This window comes from Cordyceps javanica, chromosome 3 (assembly GCF_051103115.1).
Source record: "Cordyceps javanica chromosome 3, complete sequence".
In the NCBI taxonomy this organism is placed as follows: domain Eukaryota; kingdom Fungi; phylum Ascomycota; class Sordariomycetes; order Hypocreales; family Cordycipitaceae; genus Cordyceps; species Cordyceps javanica.
In genome coordinates, this window is record NC_139297.1 from 1,733,630 (window position 1) to 1,751,819 (window position 18,190).

At 54.0% G+C, this 18,190-nt stretch overlaps 5 protein-coding genes across 5 annotated transcripts; 3 read left to right on the forward strand and 2 right to left on the reverse strand.

The window, feature by feature from the left end:
* Nucleotides 1-94: 94 nt before the first annotated feature.
* On the forward strand, nt 95-943 carry V2A60_004736 (Emopamil-binding protein; the record flags this gene model as incomplete). The annotated part of the gene is made up of 2 exons (XM_083256050.1): nt 95-629; nt 753-943. The coding sequence occupies 2 exons, from the start codon at nt 95-97 to the stop codon at nt 941-943; spliced, it is 726 nt and encodes a 241-aa protein (XP_083112176.1).
* A 244-nt stretch (nt 944-1,187) lies between these two features.
* V2A60_004737 (glucose-repressible protein Grg1) lies at nt 1,188-1,453 on the reverse strand (the record flags this gene model as incomplete). The annotated part of the gene is made up of 2 exons (XM_083256051.1): nt 1,188-1,275; nt 1,332-1,453. The coding sequence occupies 2 exons, from the start codon at nt 1,451-1,453 to the stop codon at nt 1,188-1,190; spliced, it is 210 nt and encodes a 69-aa protein (XP_083112177.1).
* Nucleotides 1,454-4,650: 3,197 nt separating this feature from the next.
* Nucleotides 4,651-6,786, forward strand: V2A60_004738 (uncharacterized protein; the record flags this gene model as incomplete). Its single annotated transcript, XM_083256052.1, has 4 exons — nt 4,651-4,928; nt 4,993-5,153; nt 5,211-5,587; nt 5,644-6,786. 4 exons carry the CDS (start codon nt 4,651-4,653, stop codon nt 6,784-6,786), a joined length of 1,959 nt encoding a protein of 652 aa, XP_083112178.1.
* Nucleotides 6,787-7,150: 364 nt separating this feature from the next.
* Nucleotides 7,151-7,983, reverse strand: V2A60_004739 (dolichyldiphosphatase; the record flags this gene model as incomplete). The annotated part of the gene is made up of 2 exons (XM_083256053.1): nt 7,151-7,843; nt 7,918-7,983. 2 exons carry the CDS (start codon nt 7,981-7,983, stop codon nt 7,151-7,153), a joined length of 759 nt encoding a protein of 252 aa, XP_083112179.1.
* A 1,695-nt stretch (nt 7,984-9,678) lies between these two features.
* Nucleotides 9,679-11,856, forward strand: V2A60_004740 (uncharacterized protein; the record flags this gene model as incomplete). Its single annotated transcript, XM_083256054.1, has 4 exons — nt 9,679-10,285; nt 10,340-11,436; nt 11,477-11,724; nt 11,772-11,856. The coding sequence occupies 4 exons, from the start codon at nt 9,679-9,681 to the stop codon at nt 11,854-11,856; spliced, it is 2,037 nt and encodes a 678-aa protein (XP_083112180.1).
* Nucleotides 11,857-18,190: the final 6,334 nt, after the last annotated feature.

Here is an 18,190-nt window from a genome sequence, read left to right on the forward strand (position 1 = left end):
ACATCAGGCGGCTCTCATCATAAGCGAGCCGAAATTCCATCAAATCGACCGACTTTTGTCCACCGAGAGGGAGAAAAAAAAAAAAAAGAAAGACATGAGCTCAGCCACCGCCTCCGCCCTGCCTCCTGACCTGTTCGACACCACGACGCTGGTGTCGCTCGCGGCGGCGGCGAGCATCGTCGTCGTCGCCTACGCCGCGTCGCGCCGGGTCCTGCCCGCGGCAACGTCGACGGCGCTGCGCTTCCTCTTCGTCTGGCACCTGGCGGACGCGCTGTGCCACTTTGTGCTCGAGGGCAGCTTCCTGTACCACTGCTTCTTCTCGTACGTGGAGGCGCGCGCGCCGGCGGCCGCGGGGCTCGTCGCGTCGCCGTTCAACTTCCTCGGGCACGGCGCGGCGCGCGTGTACGGCCCGCAGGCCGGCGGCGCCAACCCGTTCGCGCAGCTCTGGATGGTCTACGCCCGCGCCGACAAGCGCTGGGGCGGCGTCGACCTGGGCGTCGTCAGCCTCGAGCTCCTCACCGTCTTCTTCGACGGGCCGGTCGCGCTCTACGTCGCGTACCTGATTGCCAGGAAGGACCCCAGGGCGAGCTTCTGGATGATTGTGCTCGCTACGTGCGAGCTGTACGGTGGTAAGTAACCTTGCGAGGCCAGGTTCCCCTCCCCTTTGCCCCCCCTCTTCTTCCCCCCTTCCACCACCACCCTGGGGAAAGGTGACGAAAGGAAATATGAGCTGATTCGACGTTTCATGTCAGGCTTCATGACGTTTTGCCCTGAATGGCTGGTCGGCAATGTGAACCTGGATGGCAGCAACTTCATGTACATGTGGGTGTACCTCGTCTTCTTCAACATGCTGTGGGTTTTCATTCCGCTGTATGCTGTGTGGTACTCGTACCGGGACATTTCGCACGCGTTTGCGGTTCGTGCGTCAAAGAAGGGCCAGTAGGTGACAAGCCGCTCTCGACTGTACGTTAGTTGTGCCTTGGTGCTGCATTTGGCAGTCTTGCCGACGGGCACGGATGTGTGTCTGATCCGTGTCTTATTCCGCCCACCGTCACGTATGAAGCTCTGTTGGGGTCTGTTGGCCAAAACAATGTCATTTAGACTAAAATAGGGTATTCATATATCTATAGAAATCGAGAACGAGCCATTTCTAGTAATCTCCTTCGCCAAAATTCCGAGAGCCGGGCTTAGATCTGCTGCTTGTGAGCCTCGGCCTTGGCATCGTGGCCAGACTCGTTGACCTTGTCACCGACGGCATCCTTGGCGGCGCTGAGGCTGCGAGTGAGTGTTAGCAGACAGCGTCGTATGGAGGTAAAACAGTAGAAGCTTACCGAGTGCCAACGTTGGCGTTGCTGTCCTTGGCAACCTCCTTGTTGGCTTCCTTGCTGGTGCCGGAAGTGGCCTTCTGGACCTGCTCGGAGACGTAGTTGGCGCCCTGCTTGATGGATTCCATTGTGATAGAGTTGTGGGTGTTGTTTGGAAAGTTTGAAAGTTTGAAAGTTTGATGGAGAGCTTAAGAATTGGATGATGGAAAAAGGATTTGCGATCTGGCGCGCAGAGATGGAATATATATAGACGGATGAAAATGGTAAGTGGGCTGGCAATAGAGTGAAAGGGTCCGTGGCAATCATCTACCCCTCACTTGCAATTACGTACGTTCCTGTCTTTTGACCATGTTTAATCGCCTGTGATGCCCGTGACTGGCCGTTCCTGTCTGCCAAACGCGAGAGCTGGTGCGTTCACGATGTAGTCCTGACGTCATCTGAATGTCGCCTAGTGAGCAAAGCAGCGCATATGAAATGTGGCGTGCGAACCGCAGGGGGTGGTAAAAGAAGCTCGTGACATCCACAAAATACATGTCCCGCAGGCCGCAGCCAATGTCTACGAAAACGCCGGTGCAGCATCGGCTGTTCCTTTGTCGTAGTCTTGGAAATCGCATCTTCGATGTTCAAGCTTATTAGCCACAGAAGGGCTGGTGGAGAATACGCCACAGTGTGGCACAGAATCCACTACCATTGCTGCTACGCCTTCCTACTCGCCCATTTGGTGGCTTCATGACGTATCAGCTACCTCACCTCAACAACTCATAGTCACCATGACGCTGCACCATCGAGATGGGCCGGAAACTTGGCTCCGGATGCCAGGACTATCTTGTCCGCTTCTATCCTCCATGAGGCTTCCATGACGGTGTCAAGGTGTCTGCGAATTTCTGCGCGTTGACATGCATGTGTCTTTTGTTGTGCACGACACACCGGTTGGGGCTGGTGAGGGGAACCGGAGTGTGCGGTTTTTGGCATTTTTACCATTGTGATGGGTGATGCCGGACTGCACCATGCCAAACAAAACAGGCCACTCAGCGTGCAGACCCTGTGCCTTGTTCTGCATTTGAGTCATGGTCTGCGTCCATGGCGCATGATTAAGCACGATACTGTCAAGACGATAATGCCCTACTGAAGGGTCCAAGCCGAGGCTCAGCCAAGCCGCCTCTTGGCCTCCACAGGCTTGGCTTCCACCGCGTACCTACGCAATGGCGAACTGAGGCACTGACACTTTCATACCCAAGAAGATGAACATATCTCAGAGGCACACCATTCAACTCTAATAACTTGCGCCTGCAGCGGCTGGCATGGCTGCATGGCTTCTTGTGAAGTTCTAGGCTCCTGACTTGAAGTGCTGTGCAAGCTACGACGCTGCTTGCCTGCTCTACCTTTTATGCTCGCGCAGCATCTCAAACATGGCCAATGGGTAAACTTTCGTTTCCGATTTCCTCAAACAGGAATCTCTACCTAGGCAACGCTCTCTGGCAGCCAAGGTCGCGCACCCCGAAACCTATACTGCGCTAGGACAGCCAGCGGCCACTAGTTTGATACCCGCAGTGCCTCATCGCTGCTAACTGTCGACACACTCGCACGGATGTTCCCCTTCGAACATTTGGCTAGCGGAAACGGTAGTGCGGCAGGAGAAAAGAAAAGAAAGAGAAGACGGCAGAGAAGTCATCTGGAAGCTCTGCCGCCTGCTTCGGTCCAGCCCAGCATTTTTCGAAGTGGTTCGTGAGATTCTGCTCCCAAAAGCACTTGTCGACTTGCCCAGTTCGAATTTGTCAACTGTGACTATGCAAGCACCCGTAAGCGACTCGCCGGCGACGCAGCTGTCTGTTCCAATGCGCCATGCTATTTGAGATCCGCGATAGGGTCCATCTGGCGGGCTGCACGGCCTGGCACACACTACTTGATTCAGCTTCGAAAAAATCCCTGGGGAATTCTTGGGATGGAATTCCCGGACCCAGGCAGGCCACAGCCGAACCAACCACCAACCAATCCAGTGTTAGCGCACGCCACCATCTCCAACCTCAAACCGAATCGCCAGGGATCATCACTCGAAACTACAGAGTGTTGCATCGATGCTTCACGCTGCCGCCACCCACTTAACCTCTCACCAGTTGTCGCTACTTCCAAAACTCCGGAATTCACCATGGAATATCACGGGGGAAGTTCTATAATTGGGAGATTTAACTGTCATTCATGCTCGGTGGCAAGTGGCTGGGATGGCTTTGTCAAGCGCATTCACTGGTGGACCTATACCGACCATTCTGCTATCAGTTGAAAGGCTTGCCTGCTGGGTGGCGGAAGCCACCAGCAATCCTGTTCATTTTCCGCAGATGAAGAGAGAAATCTTGTATCCGCACAAAGATTGTTTTATGATTTGTGAATTTTGTATCTCTTGTAATTGTAATCGCTGCCAATGTTTCTTGCTGTGCACGACAACGAATTGGGGAGAGGACGGCGCTCCCACTTTGACTACAACCTTGCGCGACTCGTAGCCGGGCTGCGCAAGATTAGCCCCGGCCCTTTTCTGGGCATTCTAGACAAGCAGAACCCCAATGTCATGCGAGTCTATGCAATGATGCGGGAGTCGAAAACGAGGAAGAAGAAGAAGAAGAAGAAAAAGAAGAAAAAGAAAAACTCCGGGTCCCTCTGTCATTGCTGTGGCGCAGAGGGGGAGATAAGGAGGGTTGGAGGCGTTCAGCGACAGAGGCGGCTGCCTTGGAGTGTTTGGGAGCCATGCCAAACCCGGCAGCTGAAGGTGCCGAAGGAAGACCTATTTCGCCATCCAGGGTGACAAGAGAGCCAAGAAGGGTGCACCCTGATTCTGTGGTTTGCCGTTTATGCGTGGTGGACCTCGTCTATACGGGAGGGACTTGATCCCCGGCTGTACCTGATTCAAGGCTTGTCACTCGTCACGTTTTGACAAGTAGTCTATAATTCTGCCTGTTTGTTAAAGCACCCCTTCAAGTTCCATCTCCTACCTTTACACCAGTAAAAACAGTTCGAACTGTCTCCAACACCATCCTTTGGCGACGACCGAGTTATAGGCGCACTTGCAACATCAAGCTATAACAGCAGCAGAAGCAGCAGAAGCGGCAGCAACAACACCAGCAACAACGATCAGAGGCAAAAGCGGCCGGTTCAAGTTCGCAAGCTCAGAGGAGAATAGGCGGAAACTAGATGTCGGCCCATACCGATTAGACATCTGGCCAGGCCAGCGTGCTCGTCGCACTTTAGCATTCCAGCAGGGAAACAGCCACGCCCAACACACGAGAGAACCAGATCTTCATTCTAGTCCGCAAACTTCGAAAACGACAAGGCAAACATGGGCGCCAGTCAGCCTCAAGTATTCAATATAAGGGCGGCGGCGGAGGGAGTCATCGGGAATGGATCTTTCACCACAGACTGGACTGGCTTCCAGTTCCAGGCCAATTCGACAAATGCAGTCATCAACGAACTAAGATTCGCCACCTCAAAGACGGTACGGCAGTCGGCCATCATACTCGCCAGCTTCAACGCAGTGGTAGGGCTCGTATTGGCGGTAGGCATCTTTGGCGACTGCTACTGGGCCGCCAAGAGAGCCGATCCTCAGATGAGGTTCAGGTACGAGGAGCTATGAAGGTCAAGATTATGACAAAAGGTGTCGAAGCGCTGACCAAATTACTAGGACATCAATGTACAAGATTATAGGACCCATGAACATTTTCCCGTTCATTTTGGCCATCGGAATCATTGTTCAAGGCATCATCACGGCCGTTGAGCAGTCCAAAGGCCTACAAGGTCTATTGATTCTTGGCTGCCTGCCCATCTCACAAGTCATGCTCCCCAGTGAGTTCCCATCCAATCCAAGGGATGCAAGAAATGTACTTCTCTAACTTGCCACAGCCATCTTCATTGTACCATATATACAATTTGTATTCGGCATGGAAACAACCCTTCGCGCTTTTCGGCGACGGGCATTTGACAGTTATGGAAAGTGGACAGTCTCCGTCTGCGTGGCTCTGGTCATTGTCTCTCTCGCCATCACGTACGCAGTAACTCGCGTGGTACAGCCGCCCAACTTTTGCTTTGCCTCGTTATTCTGGTTCGTGCAAAAGTACCGCGTCGAGTGCTTTGCCCTCTTTACCACCATCGCTGGCAGTCTGCTGCTCGGCAGCATTATTACGTTTGCGAGACTGTATCGAGGATCACCGGGCAGCGTCATTGACAGGATTGCGGCCTCACGTATGGTCTATTACATGTGCATTGGAGCCATCACAAATGTAAGCCGCTTGCTCAGCCTGTCACCCCAAACAATTCATACTAATTTACCCGATAGAGCATTGTGATTCCATTCTTTGCGAGTCTTACTCTGCGCAACGACATGGAAGTCTCCCAGCTGCGTGGAAACCTGTCCATGGCTGCCATGGTGGCCACAAACCTGACCGCATTGACAAATGGCGGTCTCTATGTCTTCTTGCGTGCTTGCCAGAGCAGCAATATCGGCCGCAAGGGCTACCTCGAGATGATGGACCGCGAAAAGACGCAGCAGCAGCAGTCGAGGAAGCGACAAATACGCAAATCGCCCATGACGGAGACTTACACGAACCAGATTGAGCAGCCCGTCGCACCCCCTCCCCGCGTATACCAGCCAGTTTCACCTGGCGGTACAGACGCTGAAAGCGTCATCGCGGAGAGCCAAATAGGCTTGGCGCAGACATCCAGCGCAACAGCATCGCAGCAAGGCTTTGCTGGCTCACCCAAAAGGGTTCACACTCGCAAGGCGTCGTACAGTGTGTTCCCGCAGCAGCAGCAGCAAGCTCCAGCGCTCAACTCCAAGCCCCTATCAATCTTGCCTGCCGCTACGTACACCCCGCCAACTCTGGTGGCTCGAGGTCAAGGCGCAGAGGCGAACGAGGGGGACATTGAAGCCATGGAGATTGACATCATACGACGTGACATTTCGAGCCTGCTGCCACCCATGCCCGGTTTTGTACCGGGCCACCAGCGTGATTCCTCCATGGGGTCGTCGGCCACGGTGCAGATCGGCCTGCGGCTCTCCAATGTCAACGACATGCCCCGCCCGGGCGCCTCGTTCCTGCAAGACAACGAGCGTGTGCCCACGCCGCGACCGACGTCGTCGGTCTATCCCAAGTCCATGATGATGACGGGCTCGGCGGCCAAGGCGGCGCCGGCGCCGCAGGACGACGACGTCTCGCCCCGCACCTCGGTGCTGATTGGCAACACCGTCTGGGTTGACCCGTCCAAGCAGCTGCCGCCGGCACCGCCGCAGGCCGCCAAGAAGGAACGCAAACCCAAGGAGCGTGAGAGCCAGATGCTCCTCAGCCCGACAGTATACAGCCCCGACGGTCCCGGCAGCAACAGTGTGACTGCGCCGAGCCCGTCCGACAAGGATCCCCGGCTGTCGCCTTGGGAAGCCACCGGGTCGGCGACAGAGAAGCGGCCCTCGGAATGGATCTGATGAGATTTCGGAACCGATGCTGCAAAGAAAGGGTCTGTGGGACCGAGACATGTACTACACTGTATTACTCTTGTTTTCATAGACGGGAATATGGGCTGCACATGGTGGCATTACTCGATGCTTTTTTTCCCTCTTTTCTTTATTTAGCGTTTCACGATTACATGATGTATATTTTACCTTTTTTGTTTCTATAACAGCTTCGAAATTCGAGAACATTTGGTTTTGGTCAAGGGAAGAACGATGAAATTGTGAAACGTTAAAAGTAGTGCAATAGCAATTCAATGTTGACAGAGAGCTGTTGCCAAACCCGCACATGTGACTCGGCAACGCTGAGCGAGACTCTTTGCTCTCGAATATGTGTATTTTATTGAGCCTTATGAACCTTGCCCTTGATATTCTTGGCCGCCCTCCTCCTCCTCTCCTCCCAACGATCCCAACCGGCCTCGCTGAGGTCCTCCTCTACGATCAGGTCCCTGACTCGAAGCGCACGCATGACGGGCAGGTCCAGGGCCCAGGCGAGCAGACCCGAGCTGCGCAGCACGGCCGTCAGGACGAACCAGGCGACGGCCGTCAGGGCGCCGACGGAGCTGCCGACGAGGACCTGCCTGGGGGTGTGGTAGTCGAGGTAGACGCGGCTCCAGGCCGTGGCGGCGGCCAGCGCCAGGCTCGCGGCGCTGACGGCGACGCGCTCGGCGAGCCTGCCGCCGCCGCCGTTTGCGGGCTTGGCCGACCGGGGCGTCGTCGTCGTCGTCGTCGTCGTCGTCGTCGGCCGGTGGCGCACGAGGAGGAAGAGGGTGAGGGCCACGCTCCAGAAGAAGACAAACTGGGCGTGGGAGCTGGGCATGCCGTAGCCCTTGCCGTGGATCCGGCGCGGGCGCTCCTCCTTGATGAGGCGCTTGAGGGCAAAGTTGAGCGCCTCGCAGGCGAGCTGGCCGGCGAAGAGCAGGGCAATCTCGACCTCGCGCGACGCGAAGATGAGGGTGAGGTAGACGACGCCGAGGGCCTGCGGGAGGAGGGCGAGGTACGCGCACACGAGGGAGACGCGGTCGTGAGGGTCCTACACCGGGCGCGCGGGTCAGGTGGTGGCCCCTTTGCTGCTGCGGGTTGACGGCGCGGAAACGAGAAACTCACATAATAGACATGTGTGATGGAGAGAGAAGCCAGAGGCGCGGCGGCTGTGGCCTCGTCGTAGCCCATGGCCGCGAGAGGGGGGGGAAAACGGGGGGGGGGGGGCCAAAGGAGGTGCGGACGGCCGAGAAAGAGTTTGGGGGTGCGCCGAGTTCCTTGAAGCTTCTATTGCATGCTGCGCCTGTGATTGCACAAGCAGAATAACAGAATCGTAAACGCCGTACCAATGTGAGAAAAACGAGTCAAAAGAAAACGGCCAGGATGGGGGGGGGGGGGGGGGGGGGGGGGGGGCCGTCGTTGGTCTAATGATGGTCCTGGCGGTGCTTGTGATGCTGGTGATGTAATGCCTGTTGTCGCTATCCCCAGTTCCGTTTTCTAGGGGTGACGAAGTGGGTCTAATAGTAAGTCACGGCGACAGAGTCTACTTGGAAATTCTGCGCTGGCGACTGAGGCAATGAGGTAACTACTGAGTGCTTTTTGACTGCCCCACGGCGTGAAGTGCTGTAGCGACAAGTTGGCTCCGTGGGGGAAAAAAAAGAGAATAAAACAAATAAATAAATAGGGTAGAGTAGGGAGGGAATGCGGGATGCGAAAAGGGTTGGCGGAAAAAAAGCTTATAGGCTGCGTTTAGCGCGTCTGCGTCCGTCCTCCACATCGCAGAGCCATCATGGCAGCTGGCAGCAAGCAGCGCGTAACTGGCAGAGACGTGAATGAAAAAGGGTGTCTGATCCGTAGAGAAAACGGGTGGATCTAATTCAATGTGATTTTCTCTTTAATTTTGTGTGGTTTCTCTGGTGCCGAATCTCAAAATTTACTAGATGGAATATTCTCTCAGCCGGTGTAGCCTAGCTAGCCTACCTACCTATACAGGGCAAATTTGGAACCCCCTTTCCCGTGTAAGCTTTATTAGGCTTTTGCGTTTGTCAACTCTAAATACCAAGCTTTTCATGAGTTAGCCGCCCGCATGCCGGTTCAGTGCCTGTTGGGCGGGATCAAGGTCAAAATTTTCCTCCGCTTCATCATCTGACGGTTGGCTGGACCATTGACCAAGCGGCACAGTCTGATGAGATAATGTACGAGTGCAAACAATTCTCGCTCTTGTGGGTGTTTGATAGCATGCGTGGACGTTTTGGCTGCCTTTTTCTCCGGCTGGTTTTTAAATCTATGTATCACAAATGAAGAGCAATAGAGTACCTTGTATGAGCGAGAGGCTTTATGTGACACCACTGGGTACCTGCGGATAAACTCCGGGGGTACCGGGTAGTGGCTGGTCCATGCTATAACTACGCCTATAACCGCCCGAAAATGGAACTCTGGACAGCGACAGCCTCAGTAGGGTCAGGTACCACTAGGTAAGTAGTGCGACGGCAAGCCAGGAAGAGTCATACCGCCATCCACCAGGCCAACCTGCTCAGGACCTCAGACTCACTCCACTGACGCATCGAGAAATGATAACCTTCCTCTTCTCCCTTTACAATCGAATATAATCATCAGCAGCACCAGACATTCATCTCTACCCCCCCGCTGTGCTGCCGTCATATTAGCTGTTGCCTCACGCCATCTGCGCCAGTCGCCACATTGCACAAAATACTCTTCTGGCGCTAACCAACCCGCCACCCCTCCGGCGTCAGCCCTCTCAAGCAAAAAAAAAAACCAATCCTGTCTCGCAAATTGAAAAGAAAGCCGTGGCTTAGATGAAATCTTGATACCAGAGACCTCGCGAGACATCAAGGATAATGACGCAGGCGCACATCACACACAACCATGGACCCCACAGATGACAGCGACGACATGCGGCGCACAGAGCTGGAGACGCTTGAAGCCATCTTCCCGGAGCTGCGCAAGCCTCAAGGCGCCGACTCGCGATTTGTCTTTGAGCTGGAAATTCCTGTTGATCTGGCCGAGCCCTTGACGGTCACCTTCCCACCGGCTGGAAATGCCGTGGAGGAGGACCAGGCATCGCAGAATGGCCAGCCAGGCCCAGCCGCGCCGGCGGTACCACAACCCCTCGACTCACTGCAAGTATCGCATCTGCCACCCATTTCGATACTCATCAGCCTGCCTGACGGCTATCCGGAGTCGTGTCCCCCGCGGGTCTCGCTCAAGACGACACCGCAGTGGCTGAGCAACAAGACGCTCTCCCGGCTGGAGAAGGATGCGCCGCGGCTCTGGGAGGAAATGGGGCGTGACATGGTCGCATACACGTACATTGATCACATCCAGCGTGGCGCCGACGACATCTTTGGCACTACTGGGAGCGACGGTGCCCTCGTTGTCGACCCAGAGCACAAGCTCGCAGTGTTAGACTATGACATCAAGGCCAAAAAGGCAGCTTTCGAAAGGGAGACTTTCGAATGCGGCGTTTGCTTGGGTACGTAGAAATGACGCTGGATTGACCTTGTACTTGCGCTGACAATGACTGCAGACCCGAAAAAGGGTACGAATTGCCATAAAATGATGGACTGCGGCCACATCTTCTGCCTTCAGTGTCTACGTGACTTTTACGGAGATGCTATCAAAAGCGGCGAAATTCTTACCGTACGGTGTTTGACGCCAAAATGCGCAAAAGAACGAGCCTCAAAGACCTCTGCGGACACAGCCGGTCGTCCGGCCAAGAAGGCAAAAACGTTCGTCAGCCCTAGCGAACTGCTTCAGATTGGCCTCTCCGAGGAGTTGGTCAAGAGATACGTTACTCTTAAATACAAGACGGAGCTGGAATCAGACAAAAACACCATCTACTGTCCGCGACAGTGGTGCAACGGGGCCGCACGCTCCAAGAAGCACAAGAAACCGCAGGGCCTCGAGCTCGTGGACGTTTCCGACGAAGATGATGACGACCAAGATACAGAGGTGGAAGACGGCAGAAAAAGAAAGGAAAAGACCGCTGCAAAAGCCAGATTCAACCCGGCTGACTTGCTGTGCGTCTGCGATGACTGCGGCTTCGCTTTCTGCAGCAGGTGTTTCCAGTCCTGGCACGGGGAATTCGTCCGCTGCGCAGGCAAGAAAACTACACAAGAGCTCACGGAAGAGGAGAAGGCTTCGGCGGCATATCTCGAACTGCACACATCGCCCTGTCCGACATGCTCCGCCCCTGCGCAAAAGACGCATGGCTGCAATCACATGGTCTGTTCTCGTTGCGATACACATTTCTGCTACCTCTGCTCTGCGTGGCTAGATCCAAGCAACCCGTACAAGCACTACAATATGCAAGCCAACGGCAAGGTGACTTCCTGTTACATGCGCCTTTGGGAGCTGGAAGGTGGTGATGGCAACGACGTGGGACTAGGATTCGGCGGTGGACAAGGTCAAGCTCCGGAAGCGGCAGCCGTGCCAGCGCCAATCGAAGAGGAGATCCTCGTTTTGCCTCCCGAAGAGGAGGAAAGTGATGGTGAAGAGTCAGTCCTCGACGAGATCCCTGCCAACGGCGTACTTCCACTCGAAGAACTGGAACCCCACGCAAGGCAGCCAGCCGTTGTGCGGGAGGCGCCTCTTGTTCTTCGAGTCATAATGGATGACCCAGTTGTACGTCCGCCTATGAATGATGCGCCGAATGCCCAGCCAGCAGCGCCTGCACCGGGAGATGGACGGCGTGGCCGTGGCGGCCGTGGCGGGCCCAACAACAACCACAGAGCACTGCGAGGAGGTGCTCGCGGAGGTGCAGTGGCGGGCCCTCGAGCAGGAGCAGGAGCCGCACGAGGCCGAGGCCGAGGCGCGGCGGCTGCAGGACGTGGACGAGCAAGGCAAAACCGGCACGAGGAAGGCCGGGCGAGACAGCGGCAAGCTCTCCAGAACCGAGAAGAAGAAAGAGAGGTTGCACACGCCCAGCTTAACCCGGAGCAACAGGCTTGGATTCGCAGGTTTGTGGAAATGGCACTGGAGGACGTGGAAGATGACATGCACGACGACTCGGATGATGATGATTTTGGGTTTCTGATGCGGTGAAAGGAAAGTATGTTTCACAACGGGAAGAATCATGGCAAGACAGAACCTCATTACTAGACGATGCAATAGCGACACTCGTTTGCGTTTGACACAATATACATTACTCAGGACATTGTCGATGGCAAACTACGGAAATGAAGCAAATCTGATTCCGCAATAGACGGAAGCGATCTCTGCTGGGATATTGCGGCAAAATACCATGTTGGGATAGTGCAGCAAGACCGACCAAGGCCGAAAGATGGGATGTTGTGCATTACTCAATCATATTGCGATTGGCAAAAACGCCACCGGCAGAGTTGAATTCAGCTCGTATCTGGTAGTTCAAGTACAATTCGCTTTCTCAAGCCACTTTAATATATAGACGAGCCACACCGATTTTAGACAAATGACTGTACTCGGAAGGCGTGTTTTCATCATCACAGGATCCAGCACGTCCACCACAACAAATTCCTCGGCTGGGTCAGTGCTCATCAGCCCCCCGTATTGACACCGAGATTGGGAGACGAAGGAGACGATTCCCAGCCAAGAGACATGTTCGCCTCAGTCAAGCAGAAAGATTTCCGGACCCGGAAGCATCAGTGACCATCCGTCAGCGATGGCCCAAATCCACTTCTACTCATACCATCCCATCCGAAGCTACCACACAAAAAGGGGGCACAGGTGACAGAGCACCTGCAGGACAGCTTGCGTCATTGCTCCAAGATTCACGCGCCCCCCCCAGTGGTTGGGCGAAGCAGAAAATGGGGTTTGTTCTCGAGGAGGAGTCAGAGAGTGTATACTAGTGACATTGGTTGCTTTCGCACTGATGTTTGTCGAAAGATTTAGCCCACATTGTTTGTTGCCCTTCTTTCTGGGTGGATTCACTTTTTAGGTGAGGCAAAGAGTCCGTGCAGCAACGCCCAACGTTGCATGACATCTGCCAGATGAGAGGCATCATGTTACACAGCATTACAGAGTAGCTCTACAATGCTCTACCAAGGGTCCGGAGTGCATGTCAAGCATGTTGGGGAGGGGGGGGGAAGGGGGGGTCAACTCTGGGAGAAGGTAACGCAATGAGCTCAGGTACGGCATATTCATGTACTCGGTACAAAATGGTCATGCGCAGGGGAAAACCGAAAGTCAATCCAGGAAACCAAAGAAAGCCCCCCTCCCAAGAGAAAAAAGATAATCTCCGAGCACAGGATAGCTGAGAGTCCTGGCAAACCTACGCAACTGCGGCAGATAGGGCCACCATCATCCGTTCTCTCGGTACTGTGATCCATCAGATGTAACGCCTGCGACAGGGCAGAGAGAAGGAGGGAGGGTAGGGAAGCCCGGATAGCCCACCACCTCGAGTGCCTGCCTCTCTGTTTCAATCATGGGTTCTTCCTCTCGGGGGAGGGGGGGGGGGGAAGGGAGCCCATTGCCTTTGTGTGCTGCTGCTGTCGGGCGGGACGGACGGACGGACGGACGAACATCTCGTGTTTGCCTTAGAGGATCGGCGCGCGTTGCAACTGCTACACAAGAAGTCTCTAACTAGACATTTATACACGCGCACTTGGGATGGAGGAAACTAAAGAAAAGGAAAGGCAAGAATGTGAAGACACAAGCACACAAGAGAAAAGGAAACAGCTTGAAAGAGAGGGAGGGAGGGAGGGAGGGAGGGAGGGGGAGAGACAAGAAGCAAAAGAAAATAATCATCATGGCCATGTGCCCAAGGTCACGACCACACACCCCCTCTGCAAATAATCCTGGTCATCCTCCCTGCGTTCTTTTTTTGTTCACATTGTTTTGAGCCTTTTTTTTTTTTTTCCTTCCGAATATATTTTCCTCTCAAGAGCCCGCCCGCTTGGCCGTATGGAGAAGAAAAGTGAGTGAGAGAGAGAGAACTTTTGCGACTCTGCGTCCCAGTTCTCATTCGCTTATTTCTGACCTCATCGCTCGCTTGGGGGTTCCTCAAGCAGAACAAGGCAAGGGAAGGGAAGGGGGGGGGGGGGGGAATAATAAGAGGAGCCCGTGGTCTGGTCGGGAAAATTGGCCTAGCTTCACCGTTGATGTCGGCTTACAGCGAAGATCGAACCGAGAGAGTCTCCATCCTCACACCACACTCGTCGCGTGGGCGGCGCGCGCTCCCTCTCTTCTCCCCCCCTTCTCTATCTATCTCTCTCTCTCAAGTCTCTCTCTCTCTCTGTCTCTTGCGCGCCACCCGCCCCGATCGACGGGATCAATGTGTATGCTGACTTGTGAAAGGGGGGGGCCCGAGCCGACAAGGCATAAACAGAAGAAATAGGAAGAGAGCCCATCGTGGTAGCGTGGCATCACCCGGTAGGCTGGGAAGGCGGAGAGAGGTTTGAGACATATGGAAGTGCTGCATGTCTCAGTGTCGGTCAGCGCCCTCACTCTCTGCTTTGTCCATCTCCAGCCATGATCTGCCTATAGTTACTATATGTACCAGTAGGAGCTCATCATCACACCCCCCCCGGCCCTTTCTTCCCCGCCTCTTTGTACCTATACCGGCGCGATGGCCTGTATCAAACATACACCATGTATGATTCTCAAATCAAGTGGCGCTGGCAGCAAAGCCGTACTGAGGTAAGATTTGGGGGGAGGGGGGAATAAGGAGCCTTGTCGCAATGTCCCTCTTCCTTATGTTAGGCTAAAGGTCGGGAATTATGCACACAGACTCTGACCTCGACGTCTCAATTAAACTGCGTCTTTTTATTTTTATTAATTTTTTATTTTTTTTCCTTTTTGCTCGGTGAGCGGTAATATATGCATTGCAAGCTAGCGTCATAGTTTTACTGTGCTCGTCGCAAAATAGAGGGCTAAAAAGAACGGTAGTCGCAAATTGAGCTCGCGAGGCCTGCATCACTGCAGGGAGCCTGGGCCTTTTAGACCACGGCCGGGGTTCATCTCTTTGCAACATTTTCACATGTTGTGCTTTTGGTATATACTGGTACGTGATGTGTACGGAGTATATACACATATTTCTAATTCGTTGACTTTCACCGACATCTCGTTGCCGGGGTGGCACGAGCTATCACTTGTTGCTGCATGCCTCATCCCAACTTGTTCTGCACGGATGTCATGGCCACCACGGTGTAGGCTGCTCAAGCATCTTCTGTCGCGCGCCCCGGGGGAGGGGGGGGGGGGGCAAAGCGAATCCAAATTAACGAACAAGTGCTTTGTGAAAGAGGGAACTTTCTGATTCGGTGGGCTGGATCAAGCCATTGCTCCGGCTTTGCTGCAGGGATTCTAGATAGACACCCACACCACACACACGGCGCGCGCCCCCCAATGGCAGGGGGGAGAGAGAGGGGAGGGGAGAGGGGCTGGAGGACAAATTCTGGAGCGCTACCCAACTAGCATCTCGCGAGTTCATTCGAGGCTTCGGGAAAAGGGCCCGCTGGACGTGTCTCTAAATGAATGGGGGAGGGGGGGGGGGGGAGGGGGGGCAAGGCGCCAAACCAAAATTTCCTCGTCTGCAGCGCAGAAGTCAGGCGGAGCCATGTACTTTGGGTCAAAGTATCTTTTTTTTTCTATAGACCTGGGAAATCAGTAGAGAGAGAGAGAAAGACAGAGAAGGAAAGAGGGAAAGAGGAAGAAGGCGAAGAAAGAAAAAACAGAACCACGGGGACTAAAAACTGCCAATACCATCATTTCCCTATACATACATACATACATACATACATACATACATACATTGACGCAGATAAGAAATGCAGAAATAATCAGCCACTACTACCCCGGAACAAACCGGCGCGATGTCACAAGGTATACGGGAACAAGACAAGGACATAACAAATCAACGTGCTCATCGTGCGTATTACTCCCCGTCCAACATGCGTGTGTCAACGTGCACACATTCGCACACTCATTGCAGTGACTGACAAGGGGCTTGTTCCTATCCGTGTGTGTGCGTGCCGGCGCGCCGACGCCTGTATGCTGCGTCTTGGCTCCCCCTCGTCGTCGTCGTCGTCCTCATCACCAGCATCATCATCATCCTCGCCACACGTACCAATGTATTGTGACCCCCCCCCCCTTCCCCTTCTCCCCGAGGCTAGCGGGGAGGTGGAGGAGCGCCATGTTTAATGTCTCGCTTCCTATTTTCCCGGTGACCCAAGCAAGTACCTTGTGCTGGTCTCTTTGGCTCTCTCCCCCCCGAAAAAGGCAAAGGGCCAGGGTTTGTTCCAAACATTGCTGGGGATGGCCGCATAGAAAAGGCAGGGGATTGAGAGAGCCACACCTGAGGCAATCTATCCTTTGTCTGCAGCGTATTCCGTATCTCGTCACAATTCGTTTTTGGGGGGGGAGTGGAAGAGAGAGCCTCGTGCGGGCGTGAGAATAGACAATTTTCCAAATACACACACATGATGGGGGTCTACTATCTACTGGGTAGCGGCATGTACAAAGTGTATGGGTATCAGTAGTCTCGGCGTATTGCAATTGCAGTTTATTCATGGCCTTTGGCCTGGACAGGAGCTCGAGAACGTGCCTAAGAGAGGCATGAACTCGGGCAATCCTAATCGACAAACCCTATTTCTATAGTGTCTTTTTCAAGATAATAATAGAAAGAGCAACATCCAGACTTGTGCATTCCTGTCGAGTCAGGGAAACACAGTCTTTTTTTCCAGCAAATAACCGCCAAAAAAAAAGAAAGCTGCCAAAACAACCCCCCCCCCCCCCCCCCCCCCCCCCCCCCCTTCTCCCTCTACCCTGCGAATCACACTTCAATAACGTTCTGGAGGACAGTCGACTGGCTCTCACTCCTGATTTCTCGGCCGATCACTTTGTGGATGGACGAGTGGCCACAACACGTTTTTGGTCAAGGCCATCGTGGATCTGCCGAGAAGAACGTAATCGTCTGGCTGGCTAGTCGCCGACCTTTCGCTGAAGGAGGGTAGTGAAAATAGAAACAGGTTCATGTACGGATACAGGAGTGCAGAACAAGGAAAAAGATACACACACACACACACGCACACGCATAGCACGTACAAGAGAAAGGATTATTATGGAGTCGGGGTGCAGACAAGGTCGTCGAGCCGATCATTACGGACACTATGCTGAAAAGGAACCATTTCCCGTCTATAGCATTACTATTAGAGCATTAGAGTTTGCTAACCGCCCGCGGGTCTCTTTTCATTCCCAACTTGCCACTCTCCCCCCCCCCCCCCCCCCCCCCCTTCTCCCCCTCCCCTGGTTTGTCAGGGATCGAGACGGTTGGCGCAGCCGAATCGACCGAAAACCTGCTTTTGCTTCCGGGACAACTCTCGATTTGTGAGATTCAAAATGCACGGTTGGCGTACCAGGCGCTTGCTGGGCTGTCCTTGCCGGTAGACCGGTTCCCCCCCATTCTCCGCACAAGAGGGAGAGAAACTTGTTCATAATGTGGTACATGGTAGGGCAGATTTATTTGCGATGCAACAGTGACTTCGTACAGGATTCGATTTCTCCGTGGTTCGTTCCTGCTGCTGCTGCACATGGCGAGATCTTGCTTCATCACGTACCAGGCGGTGCCCCGTTACTCGTCCGGCTTCCCCGTGATGAACCGGACCTGATTCTCCTTACTTTTCCCCCTTCTCTCTCTCCACCAGTTGCTTCGGCAGGTGGTATTCTGTTTTTCCATCGCATGACCCGGTTGGTTCCTGTCGTCAGGTCGCGCTGCCCTACCAGGCGAAACAGAGAAGAAAAAAGAAAAAAAAAAAAAACTCTATTCGCAACAAGAGACTTGCCGTCTGCCGGTGCAAGGCTACGCTCTGCCGAGAAAAACCTTGATCCCTCCATCGTTGATAGTCGAAGCACGTTCCAGGTTAGACGTTCCGCCGCTTCTATTATGCCTCACTTTTCACCCTTTGCTGCCTAACCCTTGTAAGTTTGCAACTCCGTCTACGATCAAGGTAACGGCATCTACATCGGGCCTTGCCCGGCCGCGCGCGGCACCCGAACACACCTCAAGGAATCCTTTCGATCCGTGAAACCCGAATGATAAGAGAAAAAAAAAGATTGAAAGTGCCGTAGAATGAGCACGAAACGATAAACTTTGCCGCCAAAGGGATCTGACAGAACAAACTCCGCTCCTGACTGTATTTGCTTTTCTTCTTCTTCCTCTTTCGCCACCACTGTACTGTAGACTCTTGTTGATAGCGACAAAGGAGATGAACGATCCACCAGGCTGTTTGTGCTCTCCGTCGGTATTCAGGAGATGTCGGGCTAGAAACGGCTCAACCAATAACTCGCGCGGATTTTGGCTGATGCTGGAAACCTTTTCTGTAGAGCCCAAAGTTACGCCGGTATGCGAGACATGGCCTAAGCGAGAAACGAGGTTTAATCATGCCCTTGGCTGGGTTTGCATGCA